The sequence below is a fragment of the Nesoenas mayeri genome (assembly GCF_963082525.1).
Source record: "Nesoenas mayeri genome assembly, chromosome: 27".
NCBI lineage: Eukaryota > Metazoa > Chordata > Aves > Columbiformes > Columbidae > Nesoenas > Nesoenas mayeri.
In genome coordinates, this window is record NC_137555.1 from 4,605,384 (window position 1) to 4,625,090 (window position 19,707).

The 19,707-nt window shown below is 65.3% G+C and overlaps 1 protein-coding gene across 2 annotated transcripts; it reads right to left on the reverse strand.

The window, feature by feature from the left end:
• Positions 1–258: 258 nt before the first annotated feature.
• Positions 259–17,025, reverse strand: FGFR1 (fibroblast growth factor receptor 1; the record flags this gene model as incomplete). Of its 2 annotated transcripts, XM_080360311.1 has the most annotated exons (17): positions 259–435; positions 530–635; positions 1,084–1,221; positions 1,880–1,950; positions 2,040–2,162; positions 2,255–2,445; positions 2,536–2,646; positions 2,759–2,880; positions 2,971–3,116; positions 3,750–3,946; positions 5,142–5,286; positions 6,420–6,610; positions 7,250–7,373; positions 8,691–8,866; positions 9,112–9,195; positions 9,841–10,104; positions 16,935–17,025. In XM_080360311.1, 17 exons carry the CDS (start codon positions 17,023–17,025, stop codon positions 259–261), a joined length of 2,457 nt encoding a protein of 818 aa, XP_080216437.1. The 2 variants fall into 2 exon arrangements, with proteins under 2 accessions (XP_080216437.1, XP_080216438.1); XM_080360312.1 differs by lacking the exon at positions 9,841–10,104.
• Between the last annotated feature and the right edge of the window lie 2,682 nt (positions 17,026–19,707).

The window sequence follows — 19,707 nt, forward strand, 5'->3', positions numbered from 1 at the left end:
AAGTGGAAACAGTCAAGCACAGAGTTCATGGAAAATTGCGTTAAAAACAATAAAAGGAAACGCCAAAAACCCATCAGAACAAAAGCTTCGGGCTGCAGGGAGTGACGACGGAGGCGGCAGGAGGAGCGGGAGGGGTGGGTGGGTTTGGTTACGGGAGATGCTGCGGTTTGTCTCTGAACCTGTCCTGCAAGGGCCGAGCGCGGCAGCCCGCGGCCACGGCGCGGCACGGCGCGGCAGTCCTCGGTGGCAGGGCCACCCTCAGTGTCGCTTCAGGCCGCCGTTGGTGTGCTGGGGGGGCAGCTTGGGAAGGCACGGCTCGTCCGGGAGCGGGTCGTGGGAGAACACGGAGTCCTCGCCCGAGGAGCAGGTGGAGCTGCGCGTGGCCGGGAAGCCGGGGGAATACTGGTCCAGTGGCACCGAGAGGTCCAGGTACTCCTGAGGGGGACACAGAGGGCTCGGGAGGGGACATCGCGGAGGGGACGTCCCAGCAGGGCTCGGGGGGCGTGGGCTGGCGCCGCGTCTCTCCTACCTGGTTGGAGGTCATGGCCACGATCCTGTCCAGGTCCTCCACCAGCTGCTTGAAGGTGGGTCTCTGCGAGGGGACGGCGTGCCAGCAGTCCCGCATCATCATGTACCTGGGGGGCACAGGGGGCGAGGGCTGAGCCCGCGGCCAGCAAAGGTGCTGAAGATGCTATTGCGTTTTTATATGCTACTTATATTTATATATTTGTAGTTGTAGGTATTTATACATTTACGTGTTTATCTATTTATATTTATATATTTACATTTATCTATATTTACAAGCTATTGCATATTTAGGGAAGGAGGGAGTCCCTGCCTGCCCACCCACCGGGGGGACGCGGGGCTGTTTGGGAGGGGGATGCAGGGGCACTGAGCTGGGAGGGGGATGCACGGGGGGGTCACCCCGGGGTTCACCCCGCTGGGAAATACCAGAGGGAGGTGTCAATTATCATAAACGGTTGAGCTGATGTTTTTGCAGGGAACTGCTGGGCAAGTGACTGTGAACATGTGCACGTGGGGTGGTGCCGGTGTCCCCCCGTCCCCGTCCCCCGCGGCGCTCACAGCTCGTTGGTGCAGTTGCTGGGCTTGTCCATCCTGTGCCCCTCCTTGAGCAGCTTGAAGAGCTCCTCGACGGGCACGCCGGGGTATGGCGAGCCGCCCAGCGTGAAGATCTCCCAGAGCAGCACGCCGAAGGACCACCTGCCGGGAACGGGACCGATGGGCGACACCCGCGGGTGACGGCCCCTCCGCAAAGCCCCGCGCACCCGCGGGGGGACGCGCACTGACGGCCGGCGCACAACGGCAAACGAGTCCCACCACCCAATATCATTGTGATTCAAAACACAGGGTGTTGCAAAAAGATGGACCCAACGTGTTACAATCACACAAAAATTTCAAACAGTTTAACGAGTTATCAAGTTTTCGTAACATTTTTATAAAGGCTCTGTGTTCCCTCCCGCTGCTCTGCGCACCATAAGGGTTTTATCCATGGGCAGTTCGCGGTTGCAGAGATACAGTGATTTCAAATGGGGTACATCTTTTTGAAACATCCTGTATTTTGTCTGCTGGTGCTAATTGTGTTTTCACGTAATTAAGACGGATCACAGCTGGCGCGCTGTGCCGCGGTGCGTATCGTGTTCACCGGGGGTGCCGGGGGTGCAGCGGGGCAGACGGCAGCGGGATGCTGCCAGACGCAGGCAGCGGCGCAGGCAGCGAGGGCGGTGCTGGACGGAGTGGCCACGATGGGCCGTGTCCCCCAGGCGAAAGGGACAAGCGAGGGGGACAAGCGAGGGTCCCCCAGCCCAGCCCATCGCCGTGAAGCCAGGCGGGGAGCACACGTCCCATGGCTGCTACTCACACGTCGCTCTGGTGGGTGTAGATTCGGTCGAAGAGCGCCTCGGGGGCCATCCACTTCACCGGCAGGCGGCCCTGGGACACCAGACAGCCCCACGTTGGCTGTGTCACCGCGCTGGGACACCCCGGCACGGCAAGCACCGCCGCCATCGCCCGCCACTCACGTTTGTCGTCTTCTTGTAGTAATCGATGTGGTGGATGTCGCGGGCCAGCCCGAAGTCAGCGATCTTCATGACGTTGTCCTCGGTCACCAGCACGTTCCTGGCCGCCAGGTCCCTGTGGATGCACTGACCGAGCGCGGGGCCGTCAGGTGGTCCCCAAGCCCCCATGAGCCGGGCTGGGAGCGCTGGGCGCACCCCCCGCCCCGAGAGCCCCTCACCTTCTTGGAGGCCAGGTACTCCATGCCGCGGGCCACCTGGTACGCGCAGGACACCAGGTCCTTGAAGGAGAGCTGCTCCTCGGGGACGCGGGCGGGGTTGTAGCAGTACTCCATGCCCGGGGGCCGCCGCGCCTGCAGGTACTCCCGCAGGTTGCCCTTGCTGGCGTACTCCACGATGACATAGAGGGGACCTGCGAGACAGCGGGTGAGTGACCAGACCCCGGCACGGGGGTCCCGGCCCCCCAGGGGCAGCATCAGCCCCCCAGCTCACACATCCTCACCGTCCTGCGTGCAGGCACCCAGCAGGTTGATGATGTTCTTGTGCTTCCCGATCATCTTCATCATCTCCATCTCGGAGATGAGGTCGGACAAGTCCTTCTCCGTGGCGTCGGCTAGAACGGGGGGTAGGCAGAGGTTGGGGGGGGCAGGCTGGGTCCCCCTGTGTCACACCCTCAGCCAGCGTTGTGGCATTGCACCAGGACCCCCGTTCTTGCCACCACTTACACTTGAGCATCTTCACCGCCACCTTGGTGACGCGGTTGGGCTTGTCCTTGTCGAGGCCGATGGCTTCTGCCAGCACCACCTGCCCGAAGCAGCCTTCGCCCAGCGGCTTGCCCAGGATCAGCCTGGGGGGACAGACCGTGAGGGGACAGGTCCCCCAGCAGCGCCGCCGTCCCCACCAGCTCCCACCCGCGTCCCCGGGGCCGGGACGTCACCTGTCGCGGGGCAGCTCCCAGCGCGGGTCCTCGGGCAGCTCGTACTCGGAGACGCCGGCCAGCATGGGGGTGCCGCTGGAGGAGAGGCGCGAGGGCCGCACCAGCATCACGCCCGAGTTCATGGAGGAGCTGGAGTCGGCCGAGACCTGCGGGGGCCGGGGGGGACCGTGGGTTACCTTCACGCAGCGCGGGGGGCGGCGCTGCGCTGCACAGAGACGCTGACCAGGAGCCTTTGCACCCCAATGCTACCTGCATCCCCTGCCTGCATCCCCTGCCTGCATCCCCCTGCCCGCATCCCCCTGCCCGCATCCCCCTGTCCCCTGCCTGCATCCCCTGCCCGCATCCCCCTGCCCGCAGGCGTGGGGCCCCACCAGCGCTGCTTCCATGCTGGACCCAGATGAAGTAATTTTTAATTAATTTCTGGCATGCTGATACCACAAAAACCTACAGCCTGGGAGTTCTCTGTCTCCTCGGTGTGTAACACACGCTCCTCTGCTGGAACGTTAAACTGCTGTAAATCCCGGCGGGTCCCCAGCACTGCGCTGAGCCCGCCGCGGCGCCAGCAGGGGCTGTGCAGCCCCCCGGCTCGTTGCGCTGCCAGGCCAGGGCAGAGCCCATCAGAACCCATGGACGGTCCCCACCGGCTGGGGAGGGTGGAGACCTGGAGACGGGCCCAGGTCTCCCTCCATCATCCTCATCCTGAAACGTCCCCCCAGCAAGGGCAGGTCCTCCGGGAGGGGCAGTAGGTGCAAACGAACCCCCTCTCTACTTTCTGTTACCTGTCTGCGCAGGGGGATGCTCTTGGCCAGCTTGTGCACGGCCAGCTGGCTGTTGAAGTCCGTCTTCTTGGTGGTGCTCTTCATCTTGTAGATGATGACGGTCACGACCATGCAGGAGATGAGGAAGGCCCCGGTGCAGTAGATGATGATCTCCAGATAGAGGGGGGACGTCATCATGGCCGGGGTGTCCTCGATAGCTGGGTCGGTGCGAACAGCACGTCAGCACCCGCGGCCCCCGGGGCCGGGGAGCGGGGCTGGGGAGCCGGGGCTGCTCCCCATGCTCGGTGGGGACACGCTCTGCTCCCCATGCTCGGTGGGGACACGCTCTGCATCGCCGGGGACCTCAGTGCAGGCTGTGACAGGGACCGGGGTGCTGAGCACCCACCCTGGTGGGGAAGGCGTGTGGTACCCCCAGCTCCTTGCCCCACGGCTGGGCAACGTCTCTGCCGCATCCCAGCGACGTGCCCAGGGCAGGATGGAGCTCTGGGCTGGAGAGGGGTGAGCTGGGGAAGGTGTGAAGTGGGGGGACAGGGGCCGTGTCACAGAGCTCTCGGGATGCTCCTGCATCACCGCCAGGGATGGGGCGCCACGGGCACCCCTGGGCAATGAGTCCCCCGCCCGCTGTAGGTCCCCCGGGTCACCCTGTGCATGGAGGGGTGGAAGGGCTGCGCAGCGGTGCCCGGGCGTTACCGATAGCGACTGCCAGAGCTTGGGCAGCGCAGGCAGAAGCAGCTCCAGCAGCAGCGGGACCCCCGGGCTGGCAGGAGGAGGGTCTCGTGCCCCCTGCCGTGGGACAGGCCCCGCTTTGGTGGCCGCTGGTGGCAGAGGAGGTGGCAGCGCCGTGAGTGGCGCAGAGCAGCCGCAGCCACGCGGCACGGTGCAGCGCGGCTGCAAACCGCGGCGAATCTGTCAGGGTGGGAGCTGCCATTGCACCCCAGCAGCACCCCCAACGTGGCCCCCCCAAAGAACAGAGCCCCAGACAGAGCTGTAAGAGGGAGTCCGAGTTTTGTCCCACCTCCGAGCACACCTGGCAAAGCACCGCCTGATAACGGGGAAAGTTTTTGGCTGAAAAGCCACCACCACACAGCGCCCCAAAAACTTCCCTGGCGGAGTTATCAGGCTGGGGCCCGCGCGGCATTGATGCCCGGGGAGCAGCATCAATGGGGACAGGGACAGCGGCCCCGCGCAGCAGAAGCGACACACAGCCCTGGTTAAACACCCTGAGTATGCATCGTCTGGGCCAGGGAGAGAGCGGCGGACAGACCCCAATTGGGGGCGAGGGGGACACAGCGGGGGACACGCGCCCCGTCCCACGGCCACGGGGGAAACGCTCTCTCCCGGACCGTGATGCATACGCTGGAAAGGAGGGAGGAAAGGAAGAGGAGTATATACCTTCGAGAACTGTCAACCATGCAGAGTGATGGGAGATCCCAATAGAATTACCCGCCAAACATGTATACTCCCCAGCATCCTCAAATGAGACATTCCTTAAGTGAAGGACTTCCATTTCTTTGTCTGTCGTGTTAACGCCAGCCGTCTAGAGGGAAAAATGGAAGCAAAAAACGGAGAAGCAAACGACATGAGACCTTTGGGAAGGAGGCCAGAGAGGAGGGAGAGCCCTGGGGAGCAGACAGAGACGGCTGCAGACCTGCTACGAGACCCTCGGGATGACCACTCATCCCGGCCGACCTACGGACACGCTGTTAAAAACCCTTCACCAAACTGAGCGTCCTGCCCATCGGAACATGCTGGCCATGGGCTGCATGGAGAAACCAGCCCCAGGCAGAGCCGGCCGCTGCAGACACGGGACGGAGACAGGAGGGCAGCACGGACGGGGACACACACAGGGGACACACCGGGACACACACACACAAAGCCAGCCGGCCCTGCTGAGTGTTTTTCCATGGCTTGTGGCACCAGAAACAGCAGAAACCAGAGAGCCCAGAGGTTTGTTTTCCGCCGCCGGGGAGCGACGGTGCGAGGAAACACCGCGGCGGGCGTCCTTCCCGTTACCTGTGGCCAGGGGCCTGGTGACAGTGAGCCACGCAGACTGGTTGGCCTCGCCAATATAATTGGAAACCTTACAAACATACTCCCCGCTCTCCGCCTCTGTCACATTATACAGGGTCAGCACCTCCGCATCAGAGCTATTAATCCCCGAGTGCTGGAACAGACCAACAACATGGAGTCACACGGACGCGGCCGCCAACGGCAGCGCCCGGAGCACCGGCAGTGCCGGAGCGTCGCCATCGGCCCCGCCGGCACGGGGGTGCTCCCCCGGTACCCGGGGTCACAGGAGGAGGGGGCAGCCATTGGGCTGTAATCCTGCTCCCCATGCACCCAGGGGTCAGGGGCACAGCTGGGGACGTCCATGCACCCCGGGTCGGGGGACATGTCTGGGGACACTCACGCACCCCTGGGCTTGGGGACATGGCTGGGGACACCCACGCACCCCCAGGGGTTTGCACCGCAGCCGTTTGCTCACTGCGAGCAGGGAGAGCTGCTCTCGCCGGGACGGATCGGGGGCTCAGCCCCCCATGTCCAGCGCCGTGCTCGCCCCCAGCCCCACGGTGGTGCCTTTGGGACTCCCGGGGATGGCTGCCCGTGTGCAGCCGGGGCCGGGCAGCCCCCGCGCTCTCCCCCCTGCCCCCCGGAGCTCCCCGGCGGTACCTTCAGGATCTGCACGTAGGGCAGGTTGTCGGGGCCGATCTTGCTGCCGTTCACCTCGATGTGCTTCAGCCACTGGATGTGGGGCTGGGGGTCGCTGTACACCTTGCAGACGAACTCCACGTTGCTGCCCAGGGCCACCGTCTTGTTGGCCGGCAGCCCTGCCTGCAGGATGGGCCGGTGCGGGGACCGCTCTGCGGGACGGGGACACGGGGACCTTACGGGGTGCACCCTGAACCCCCCATGCGGGGGGACCCCGGCTGGGGTGGGCACCGATGCATCCAGTGTCCCCTTCCCCAGGGACCCCCTGCAGCGGGGCCAGCGCAGCCAGGGGAGCTGGGGACAGGGACAGGTGAGGTCCCAGCGCAGGGACAGGGACGGCAGTACCTATTGGGGGTCAGAGGTCAAACAAACCTAACAAGGGCCCCGGCCGTTAACAAAGCGGCTGCCACTGCGGTGAGTCAGCATTAACAAACCCCTTTGTTCCCCTCCCTGACTGTTCCCTTCAGTTTGCTCAGTGTAATCAAATTAAATCACATTTTTAATGGTTCATTTACTGGCATTTAGAGCAGCTCCACATGTGGAACTGCTCAGACCAGCCTTCCCAGCTGGGAATTACGGCTAATAAGGCGATTAGAAAAAGTTTCTGTCTGGTCTATGAAATTATGTCCACCACAATTAAAAATCCCCAGACCGGGTCAGGTGAACCTTCTGCCTCCGCTGCCAGGACCGGCTGTGCCGCAGACTCCCCGTCCCCGTCCCGTCCCCACAGGGCGCAGCACCCGCTGCTGCTGGGGAGGGTGGGGGACACGGGGTGACCCCCAGCTGCTCACCCACGACATCCAGCTGGTAGGTGTGGTTGATGCTCCCGTACTTGTTCTCCACGATGCAGGTGTAGTTACCCTTATCGGACGGCACCACCGAGTCCATGATGATGCTCCAGGTCGCGTAGCGGACCTGGGGACACGGGGACAACGACAGAGCCGGTCACATGTCAGAGCTGGCTCGGCCCCGGCCCCCGCCGCAGAGCCAGGACATAAATCTCCCTTTGAGGTCACCTTTCCCCTCTCCTACGGAGGGGCTGTAATTGCTCCCAGCTGTCCCGGGACAGCCTCGCATGAGCCAACTGTGCCGAGAAGCAGATGTTGGGAGCCGCGCGTGATGGGCTGGCCCGGCGCGCAGGGACACCCCTGCGCGGTGGCCCCAGCGCGGAGGGAACAGACCGGCATTGTTCCATGGGGCCGGACCCGCGCTGCTCCGCACGGCCAGCGGGCACTGTGCAGCCTGGACGTCACACACCCGGGACACCTCCCGGGGACACGGGTGCTGCTGGCCAGGCGCTGTCCTCTGGGACGGGCCCTGGTGGCGCGGGGGGCTGCGAGTGCTCCCCAGGTCCCGTTTGGGCACAGGGACAACTTTCCTGCGCCCGGCTCTGGCTCCTCCTGGCGAGACCCCCCAGCCCACTGCATTCCTCCCTCCCAGCTGGAAACTGGGTATTTCCGCAGCCCCACATTTCAGCCCCATTAGCTATCCAGGGCACGGCGCTGGCACCGGCCGGGGAGCCGCGGTGCTGCCAGCTCCCCGGGATCCTGCGTCCCTGCCGGGACGTGCTGCCCAGACCCAGGGCTGCGACGTGGCCGAGCTCCTGCTGCGTGTCCTGGCACCTGCTGGAGCCGGCGGCACGCAGCGCCACGCAGCGCCACGGCCGGATGCCGCTTGTGCAATAGCGGCGATGGAGTGACCGAAGCCGCGTCCCCGCAGCACCGAGGGGCACAAACCCCGGGCAGGCTGCAGCCGCGCTCCACGAAACCAGGGGAGAAGAAGAGAGGGGATGGTGGTGGTGACCTTGTGGGGTGACCTGGGGGTCCCCACTGGTGCTGCCCGCAGGGTGACAGCCCCTGGATGCTGGAGGAGCGCGGCCCACCCGCCCTCTGCTCGCGGGGGATTAGGCGAAGCCGCAAGGACAGGCTGGCCCCCTCCCCCCGGCGCTGACACGACCCAGAACCAGGTCACCGCTGTTGTCACCGCCATGGGGCGATTTGGCAATGGGAATGGCGGAGGGGCCCATCTGCCCCTGCTGGGGGCTGCGCGGACAGGGGGCTCGGTGCCTCTTAAGCTGCAGAGCCCCTTCCCCATCCTCCCCCTGCCCAGGCGAGCCCGCTGGCTCCGGCCCCGCAAGGGGCACCCAGCCGGATTGAGCACCTGCCGGCAGGGACGGGCGCTGCCCCCCGCTGCCCCGGGGGCTGTGCCACCCCGGCCCCCCCGCCGCAGTACCTTGTAGCCCCCGATGCGGTGGTCAGGTTTGAACTCCTTGCCGTTCTTCAGCCAGCGCAGCGTGGGGTTGGGCGTCCCGCTCGACGGACACTTGAACTTCACCGTCTTGGCGGCGGGGACGGCGTGGAGCTTCTTCTCCATCTTCTCGGGATAGGTCCAGTATGGAGCGATGGCCTCTGTGGAGTGGGGGGGTCAGCACGGTGGTGGGGGCACCCGGCCAGACCCCCAACCACAGGGGACACCAGCATTTTGCTCCGGGTTTAACCCCAGGACGCCCCGGCAGGGCTGAGCGGGGACGCGTGAGGGTGGCTCTGGACACGGGTGTTCCTTCTCCGTCCCTGGGCGGTGCTGGGAAGTGTCCTCAGCTCCCCCTCGCCCCCCCAAAGCCAGGGCAGCGGGGACTAACCCATCCCACACGTACGGTTCGGCTTGGTGTTATCCGCCTCCTTCTCCTCTGACGAGGAGTCGTCTTCATCGTCATCATCCTCTGCGGAGGGGAGTGCGTCTGCAAGAGAAGAGACGTCCCAGCTGAACATCTGTGCACGGGCCCTTCCCCAGCGGGACCGGCCGGGGACTGGAGCACCATGGGCTGGTGACACAGGATGGAGCCCGGTGGGTGACCGGGGCAGCGCTGGTGGGGGGCGCAGGGACCGCGGGTGACACCGCTGTGCGTGGCCCCGGCACAGCCAGGGCTGGCAGCGCCTGCATCCCGGTGTCACAGCCATGGGCGTCGTGCAGCAGTTTGCCCTGCAGGTGATTCCTGTGTCCACACACGGGTCCTGTCCCACGCCTGGCGCCACCAACCCCTCTGGGACAGCAACCAAGCCCCCACGGGCACAGAATCGCCCCATGCCTCCGCAGACACCGCGAGCACTCCTTCCTCTCCAGCCTCACGCTCCAGCGCAGACCTCAGCTCACCCGGCCCCCCAGACCAACCGGCGACACCTGCGGCTGCTCCCCCTGCACCACGGCAGGCAGGGACCCTGCGCCGCGCCGGTGGCTCCTGGGGGCACCCCGGATCTGCCCGAACTCACCGGGCAGGTGCATGCATGGCCGGTGTGGGTGCCAAGGCGAGCGGGGGCTGCCGGCTCGTCACTCCGCAGCCCGGCCCCAGGGCTGCCCCTTCCCTGCGCCCGGGGCCACTACGAACCTGAGACGTTGACGGAGAAGTAGGTGGTCTCACTTCCCGAGGGGCTGTTGGTCATGCAGGCATAGAGCCCCGAGTCCTCGGGCACCGCGTCCCTGACCTCTACCTCCTCCCCGGTAATGCGCGTCCGGTTGTTCTCGGCCAGCTGGACGCCGTCGCGCACCCAGTTGATGCTCTGGACGTCATCCCTCAGCCGGCAGCGCAGCTGGAGGAGGTCGCCGGGGTGCGCCGAGTAGGACTCCACTTCGATTTTTGCTTTGGGCAGAGCTGGAGGGGTTAGGAGAGAGAAGAAGAGAAGAAAAAGGAGAAAAGAAATAGAGACCGAAGGAAACGGCTGCTGCTGCCACCACGGCTCAGTGTTAATGCGGCACCATGCGCTGCTGGGGACGCTCCAGGAGCGGCTGCCCCGGGGGCGGCTGCAGAGCAGGGGAGGCAGAGGCAGAGCTGCGAGCACCCCAAGCAGCACCAAGCGCTTCACCCCGCGGCAGGACCCGCCCGGGGAGTTCAAAAGCACTCACACCCCGCCACGGCACGGGCTTTGAAATGGGGGAGAAACGGGCAAATTGAGCTTTCTCAGGCAGCAGCAGCTGTTGGGGCAGGAGCACCCCAAATCCCAAACCCTGCTCGGCTCTGCCGCTGCACAGGGCTCCCGGGACCCCCAGCACCCTCAGCCAGCGAAGCGGGCCAGGGTCCCCATGCCACCAGGACCCCCGCCCCGGTTAGAGCGCAGGGACAGGGGCAGAAGAGCCAGGGGCTGCGCCAGGACAGCGGGCAGGAGCGGGGTCTGCGGGGACAGGTCAGCCCAGGGCAGCTCCGGTGACACAGGCGGTGGCCGCGGCGTCCCCTCCGCAGCCCCCGGGCGGGGATTGCTGCAGTTGCTCCCGGTGCAACACTTGTGTGAGCAGCACAAAGATCCTTTCTCTCCATCCCGCTGCTACGTGAGCTGGTCTCTCCTGGGTTGTGCGGACACGGCTCCATCCCCAAGAGCTCCGAGGGGGTGCACGAGCGGCTCTTGGTGCAGAGCTTGGGGTTTCAAACTATCCCTTTGAATTCCACGGCCCAAGGAAGGGTTGGGGCTGCTGCAGCTCCGGGGGTGGCGATGCACGGCGGATGCAGCACGAGCATCGTCTTGGGAATGAGGAGCATGGGCTGATGCATGTGGCTCCGGGTCCTGCGCGCTGCTGTGGACGCAGCTCTCGGGGCCAGAGCTGCTCGGCACCGTCCTGGAAGGAATCGCCGCGGTTCCACGGCACCTCCGGCTGAGCTGGGAGCGAGAGCCAACGGTGCCGCGGGGGCACGGCCGGAGGCCTCCAGGTGCAACTGCTCCGTGTCAGCGGGTCCAGAGCGGGGGCTGAAAATCCCCGCAAACCCCGCGCGGGCAGCCCAGCAGAAACAGCCCAGAAACGTCCAAACTTCAGCCGATCCCGGGCTCCAGGACCGAGGCGCTCGGTGCGCACGCAGCCTGCAGGCACCGCAGGCCGCGGGGACAGGAGCGGAGCCACAGCTCTCCCTCGGGACCCACACGGAACCCGGCAATTTGCAAAACAGCAGCTAATTACAAACGCCCGCAGCACCCGAGTGCACGCCGGAGGGGCTGAACTGCAGGACCAGCACACGTTATCAACCGACCTCTCGGTGCCACCGAGCCGGGCAAGCGCAGCCTCGTCCCCAGCTCGTCCTTGCGCCCGCAAGGTCCGTGCCAGCACCGAACCCTCGGGCAGGCGGCCCTGCCCAGCGCAGGCAGGGGCGCAGGCTGGCAGCATGGGGATGGGGACAGGGCTGGCACCGCGGCGTCCTCCTCCCTGGACCCACCAGCAGCTCCTGCTGCCAAAAACGAGAGCTCAGCGCTGCAGAAACTCCCATTTACAGCACCGTGATCTGCACTTTGCTTTCTGGCCGCTCCTTTTCGTGCTCATGAGAAGTTTCATGGGGAAAACAGCTACAAGCAGCATGAGTTTCTCCTTTTTCTTTTGCTGAGCATTTACACAGAACAGCATGCTGGGGCACAATTCACTTTCCTTGGCTGCTGGAAGGGCAACAGCCACGGCTCCAGACCCATCCCTAAGACGTTATAAAGCCTTTTAACACGGAAGGTGAAGACTGGTGGGAGTCCCTTGGTGGCGGAAGAAAGGTCTTGCTTTCGCAATCCTGCTTGCCCTCTGCTTTCCTCTTGCAGGATGGGCGCTTCCAGCAGCCCTGATTTGTGTTTCAAGTGATTAGTCACAGGCATCTTCAGCGGCACACAATGCAGCAGCCATGTCCCGATGTCCCATCGCCGTCTGTCCGAACACCACAGGACTGGGTAACACAACGTCCTCCTATCCGTCCCGATTTCCTTCTCAAACAGAGCAAGGTCAGCGAGCAATAAACAGCGGCCGAAACCCAAACCAAGGCGAAACTCGGAGCCGCAGGCACAGCCGTATCTGCCCTTATCTCGCTGCCCCCTCGGCGCTCAGGTCTGTCCCTCCCCACGCACTGATAAACTCGTTCCTTATCGAGCAGAACAACCTGCAGAAGGTGGCTGGAGCTGCCCACGAATGTCCCGGCACCGCGGCGGTGCGAGAGCTCGCAGAGGTCACCTGCCCCCCGAGCCCGTCCCAGGGCACCACGGGCTCCTGCTGGGAGCTCTGCAGGTAAACCTGCCGTGCCGAAGCTCCTGCCAGCCCCTGGCTCTGCAAACGCCTCCCCGCTGGACCTGCAGCCTGAGGACAAGGTGGCCCGGGGGCAGAAAAGGCCATTGGAGCGATGCTGAGGCTCGAGGATGCAGCGGTGCAGGCTCAGCATCGCGCAGCCCCCGGGCGGCCCGTGCGAGTGCCACCGCTCCTCGGGCCATCGGCCGCGCGGCACCGAGCAGCCCGGGCAGGGGCCGGGGCCGCCGGCGTGTGGCCAGATCGCTTTTCAAAGGCAGCAGCCCCCTCCCCCCGCCCGCGAGCCGGAGGCTGTTCTGCATCACAGCGTGACGGGGCGCGCGGAGGCGTCGGAGCGGTGGACGGGAGCGGGGTGGCAGAGGGCAGGGCAGGACTGTGCCCTCTGCTCACCCACAGCCCTTCTCTGGCACTCGGGGACGAGGCGGAAAACGCGGCTTGGTGGGAACAGCCTGCAAACGAATTCACAGGCTAATGAGCGTGTCCAGGTTCGCTCGCCCGCGGGCGGGCTGGGACGGCGCCGCTGCGGGGCCGCCCTGGCACACGGACGGTGCCGCGGCCGCCGGGACGGCTCTGCTGGCACCGCGCAGCCCAGCTCCTGCGGCAGCGCATGCACCGAAACCCCCTTGGAAACGCAGGGATGGCAGCCGGGGCAGCTGCGGTACCGATGTACCCACGTACGTCAATGAGGGTGAGCCTGTTTGATCGCTGGCTCCATCCGCCTGAAACGTCTCTTTCTTGTGTTCTGGTTCTCTGTAACCTAAGCCCCGGCCCCAGGTGCAGCGCGGCCCCTCCGCAGAGCCGCGGGCCGGGCCCACGGTGCGCCAGCGCGCCCCGAGCAGCCACGTTAGCACAAGTTTAATCGGCCAGACAAACGCTTGGCTCTGCTCCCCGGGCCCTGCCTGCCCTGGCGCTGCACGGCCGGGCTCCGGATGCTCCTGGAGCCGCACAAAGGGGCGACCGGGGCGGGGGATCCCCTGCCCAGCCGGGCTGCGGGGATGCTCACTGCCCCTCTGAGCAAAACAGGGCAAAGGGAGGAGGAGGAGAGCAAAGGAAACACCAGCAGCTCGCCCGCCTGGACAAAGCAGCAAAACAGACACGAGATCTGGCACTTCTAAACTATCTGCTGTTCCCTCTTTAACCCAAACTCCTCGGGCCAGGGAGGCAGCCCCGTTTCCCGGTCTGGGTCTGCAGGGCAGAGCCCCGATGCCCCAGCCCTGCACATCGCTCCTCGGCTTTCAAAGCAGCCCAAAAAGTAGGTGCAGGCTGCAACGGCCAGGGCAGACGGCGCTGCTTTTATTACTTTATTCCAGCTTTGAAATGGAACTGAAAGCGGGGCCGAGCGCCAGCCAGATGGAGAGTGTCACCAAGCGCATATAACTGTCACCGGCTTCCCCGGGCTGGCCCCACTGGGGACGGGGACGTGGGGCAGCAACCCCAGGGAGAGGAGCGGCACAGATTAACCTTCACCCCCCCGCATCTCCACGCCCCCCAGGTCTGTGCACACACACAGCGAGGGGCCCGGCGCGCAGCCCCGAGCGCGGGGGCGGCGGGTGCGATGGCGGTGGCGATGGCAATAAAGCGGCCAACAAAGCGGCGCGGGGACAATGCGGGCGGGGGCGCGGGGCCGCGGCCACCGGTTGCCCTGGAGACCCCAGCGGGGCTTTCCGAAGGTATTTCCTGAAGAAAAAGCACACACATGCCCGGCAGCCCCGCTAATCCCAACAGGAAGCGCTTACCGGGATGCGGGGATTGGCTTCTTTCTTATTTAAAAAGCTCCTGGCCCTGCTGGACCCCCCTAGCCCGGGGGGATGCTCCCAGCAGCATCCCTGCATCCCGGGGGATGCACAGCAGGGGGATGCCAGCGGTGAGAGGTACCACTGGCTCTTTCCTGGGGGGCTCAAGGCATCTCTGGCCCCTCCTGCCCCCGTCAGCCTGGGGGGCAGCAGCTCCTCCCTGCCCTCTGGTCCCCAGTTGCTTCCTGGGGCAGGGAGGGGGGTTATTTGCTGCCCCGGGCACCCCCACCCTGCCCAGCCTGCACCTCAGATGAAGCAGTGGATTGCAGTTCCTGTCCAATGCTCCGGCCAGCACGGCGAGGTCTGGGGAGCGAGGAGGCGGCAGCGCCCCCGGGACACCGCAGCGCCCCCGGGACACCGCAGCGCCCCCGGGACACGGCAGCGCCCCCGGGACACCGCAGCGCCCCCGGGACACCGCAGCGCCCCCGGGACGCGGCAGCGCCCCCGGGACGCGGCAGCGCCCCGGGGACACCGCAGCGCCCCGCTCCCCCAGACCCGCTCTGTTCCCCAGGCAGCGCTGGGCAGACCCCGAGCGCTGGAAATGCCTGAGCAGCAGCGGGGACAATAGCAGACAAGGAGAGAGGAAAACAAATCCCCTCGGCAATTTTCTGCAGGTTTCTATTTAACCTGCAGACAAAGAGCGGCTTTGTGAGGGAGGGCCGCTGAGGTTGGTCATGGAAATTTTTTGGCTTTTTCCCCTTAACTAGGGGTTTTTTACCACCTCCAAATTTAGGTAGCTATAAAACACAGTAAGCGCCCATTAATATTTTACTTGCTGCAGAACTTTCAGGAACGGGAGGGAGCCCCTGGCAAAGGCCGAGCGCCCGAGCCCCCTCCCCACGCCACGAGCAGCAGGTCGGCCATTGCAAAGCCCTCTGCGGCGAGGCCGGGGCCGCTGGCCAGGGATTGCTCGCTCCCTCGGGAGGGAGCCTGGAGCCTCAGAACCGGGACAAACCCCGTAAACATCCCCAGCAAAGCCCGGGAGAGCCGCTGCCCCCGTGGCAGAGGGACCCAGCATGGGGACGCTTGGGAGCTGGTGGAGACGCAGGGGAAGGACAGTGAACCCGGCCACGGGGACATGACGTCCCACGGCACAGGAGCCGTGTTCCCACGCACCGCGTGGGACCCCGGGGCTGGAGCCGGAGCCCGCGGCGGCCGGGGACACGCACGGTGCCGGTGGCACAGCCGCGGCTCTGGCCCCGCAGCGGCTCTTCCCATCCCGCGTGTCCTGCCGGGAACATTTTGTTCCCACCAGCCGGCCCCGGAGCCAAGGGACGGACTCTGCTCCAGCCGGGCTCCTGCTGTGGCACTAATTGAGTCGCCCTGGTGAGAACCGTGTCGGGAAATGTTTCCAGAGGTTATTGTTAGCCCTGGCATGAGGCTGGCGAGGAACCAGCTCCCTCCTCTCCAGCCTCTCCTCCTCCTCCTCCTCCGCCTGACGCTGCTCCCCAAACCCTCTGGGGGCTGCAGGGCGCCCCGAACCCACCTTTCCTCAGCTCAGCCCTCAGCCTGCGCCCCCGGCAGCTCTCCCAGCGCCGCTCTGCTCTGCGGCAGCACCAGAGCCGTCCCTGCCCAACCGCCGCCAGGAAACCTCTTCCAGGAAGAGCAATCTCCCGAGAAAAACATGTTTACCGCTGCCGACCGCCTTATTTACAGAAGCGGGGAGCGAGCGTGCCAGTGGAAAATCTCGGAGATGGCCCCTGTGCGCGACGCTCTGCCCGGGCTCCTCTTGGGAGCCGCCTGCTCCCTGGGCACCGCGCACGGCCCCGGCACCGCGCACGGCCCCGGCACCCCGCGGACGGACTCGCAAACCGGGACCCGCTGCTCACACCAGCACGGAACGTTGCTGCTCCCTGGGGTGCCGCACAGCACCGCGCCACCGCACAGCACCGCGCCAGCAGCACCGGCAAGCAGCCTCTCAGGGTTTTGGTGGGAGGAAGAGGGAAGGGGGAACCAGCCTGAAAAAGCAAAGCAGTACCCCACAGCCCAGACATTCTTGGGTAATTAAAACCAAAAGGCAGAAAGTCAGAAGTCCCGCGCGGCGGTGCCTGGTCTGTTTATTCTCTGCCGCACCAAGGGGAAGGCCAAGGCTTTGAAATGGCAGAGCGGCGCTTGGGCCAGGGCCGGCTGTCCCCGGCACCAGGGGATCCATGCGCCACACCCGGCAAAGCCGGTCCCACAGGTGTTCCCCAGCGCGGAGCAAGGCCAGGGCACCCCCGGTCTGCACCCAAACCCTTGTCCCCAGGAGCAGCCCAGCCGCCAGCAGGGCTGTGACCGGCTCCACACACGGCTCAAGCTGCAGATTGTCACAGGGACGCGAGTGCCATGTCACACACTGACCCCGCTCCAGGGACACGGCCCCCGGGGCTTTGTAGCCTTCTCTTAACCAACAACAGCAGGTTTTGCCACGATCTCCCACCAGGTTTAAACCGCCCACAGGTGATGCTGATGCCGTGCACAGGCTTTTTGTGCCCACACAAATTGCTCTTAGCAGACGAGACGTGCCAGGCAGCCGGGTGACACTGCGCTGCTGCCGGGGACGTGCCGTGTCCCCACTGCAGCCCTCGCACCAGCCTCTGCCTGTTCCGCAGACACACCAGCCAGGTCACCACCAGGGAAACGCGAAGGACGCGGAGCCCCCGTTGGCCGCTCTTACCTTGTTCGGGCAGGGTGGGGGCCGGGCGGGCGGCGGCGAGCGCGGCTGTGACCAGCACAGCCCAAAGGATGAGGCACCGCCAGGTCAACATCCCACTGCTGCGGCTACTGCTCGGCGACTGGGCTCCGCAACTCGCACTCCATGGGGACCCCGGGCGGGCGCGGGGGGGGTCTCCGCCGGGCCGTCAGCCCCTCCGAGCTGCGAGGGAGGAAAGCAGAGTCAGGGCAGGACCGGCTGCAGCCCGCGTCCCCAGCCAGCCCCGCTGTCCCAGCACGGCTCCGCGGGGACGCGCTCGGCACAGCGGGTGACGCTCCGGAGCACCCAGCCCCGACACCACGTCCCCGGCGCGGGGCAGGTCCCTGCAGACTCCTCCGCAGCCCGAGTGACCCAGCGCTGACCGGCAGGGTTGTGTTCTCCTGCGCTGATATGTCAGAGCAAAACCGCTGGCGAAGCACAACCGAGTGCAGAGAAATTTCCCAGAACGGTGGGAGAAATTTCCAAGCGCCGGTTATAAAGAACGGGAGATTTCTGCTCTCCCGCTTTCCTCTTCTTGCACCTAGCCTGTGCTGCAGAGTGGAACTCCCATACAGATCAAAACACTGCAAGAATTTGGAAACAAAAACCTCCTTGACCCCGGCTGGGTCACCATGCTATGGCAGCTCCCAGAAATGTCTTAGTTCTCTAACTAAGATGAAAAATAACCTCCCACTCCTGACATTCTGCGGGACAGGAGATGCTCCTGGTGGGCTCTGAGGGGTCAGTTCTCCCCGGGCGAGCTGCCAGCAGGCACGGGGTTTGCAAACACCCTCCTGCCCCAGCCCTTGCTCCCACAGCATCTTCTGCCCTGAGCGCCCCCAGCAGCACCGGGACCCACCGGGACCCACCGGGACCCCACGTGCTCCAGGACCAACCCCAGACTCGTCTGTGGCAAATCCAACCATCCCAACCTGACGTCATCCATGTCACCGTGCAAGCCTGGCAGAGCAGATCCTGCTGCAAGCCCCGGCTCCTTCCATTCCCTATAGGATCTATAGGGCACATGCAGCCACCTGCTATGGCAACGCCTTCCCGGAGCCGAAGGGGTTAGCCGGCGCCTTGGCCCCGCTCCCACGTGCGGCAGATCTCTTTCCACCAGCAGCTGTTTTCAGAGCGGCCATTCGGGGAGAAATCCCCGGTTTCCAGGGCCAGCGCCGCAGTTCGCTCTGGTCCCTGCCAGCTCTCACGCTGGGCTCTCCAGCTGCTCGTCCCCTCGGGTCCCCGGCCCCTTCCCGTGCCAGGGGACGCTGCATGCGGGGAGGGATCAGAGCGGGCTCTGGCACGGGGACACCCAGCGGAACCCGATCCCGGCTCAGGACACCCCCGGGATGTGCCCTCATCCTCCTCCCCCGGCCTGTCCCTCCCTCCCACCATGCTGGGAGCGTAGAGCGCTGCCAAAACGCGTTCAAGGGGGACACCGGAGCCAAAGCCCGAGCGCAGCCGCCCTGGCCAACTGGTCCCAGCAGCGTGGATGTGAGCAGAGCCCCGCGCTCCACCCCCGCCACACATCTGCGCCTCGGCAGCAGCCTGGGACGCGGGTCCTGACACCGGCCGTCACTAATTGTCCCCCTGGGCTCCGCCGAAGAGCTCGCCAGCGAGATCCCTGCCCAGCTCATTGCACAACCCCGGCACGGCCGCGCCGTCCGGCCAAGGCGATGCTGGCCCCGCACCGCAGCAGCGCAAGGACCAGGGTGTGGACGATGATGCCGTCCCCAAACCCTCCTCTGGGCTCCGGCTGAGCACCCTGGGGTGCAGCTGGGCCCCCGCGCCCCGCAGCCCTTGCTGAGCACCCTGAGCTCACCCCGATCCTCTCCCGAGCGATTCCTGCTCCCCAAAGCCCCGTGCCGAGCCGTTCCCAACCTGCCGCGTGAACAGCCGCGTCCTTTTGCCGTCAGATATCTGTCTAAAGTATGTGCTGTTAAAAACTGTGAGTAATAATTGCAGTGAGTAATAAGCTGCTACTCATCCTCCCCACGCGCTCGGTCCGGCGGAGCTCCGGCCGCCGCCTGTCCCGTCCCAGCGAGGCAGCGGGACCCTTCGCTCCCCTTGCCCCAATCGCCGGCTCTTCCCCCAGGGTGGGCTGAGCAACCCCCAAGGGCTCCAGTTTAATACTGGGGGAGCTCAGACGCCCCCAAACAGCCTCTGCAGCCCAAGGAAACGCACCCGGGGTGCAGGTTCGGGGGCTTTGGCTGCCCCAACCGCTCAGCCCTGCCCAGTGCAGGAGCATTTGGGACCCGAATGTTGACACAAGCGGCCGGGCAGGGAAAAGCAGCACCCGGCAAACACCGGCGTTATCTCCCAGTGCCAGTGCTCCCGGGCGCCAGGCAGCGCGTTAGAACAGTTATTGAATGGTAACAATTTCTCGGGGTTTGGAAGGGGAGGTGGAATTCTTCTTGGAAAAAAAAAAAAGTCTTCAGTATTTCTGGAAATTATTTTCTGTCTCTAAGTGGTTTTGTTATCGACAGCACACGCTCCCGGAACATGTCCTAATGTGGAGCGGCTGCGTGGGCCTCCCGAGCCGCCCGCGCCCAGGGACCGACGGAGGGAGGCAGGGACGGAGGGGAGGGAGGGGAGGGATGGAGGGAGAAGGGAGGGATGGAGGGAGAAGGGAGGGATGGAGGGAGAAGGGAGGGATGGAGGGAGAAGGGAGGGATGGAGGGAGAAGGGAGGGATGGAGGGAGGGAGGGGAGGGAAGGGATGGATGGAGGGAGGGACGGAGGGAGGGATGGATGGAGGG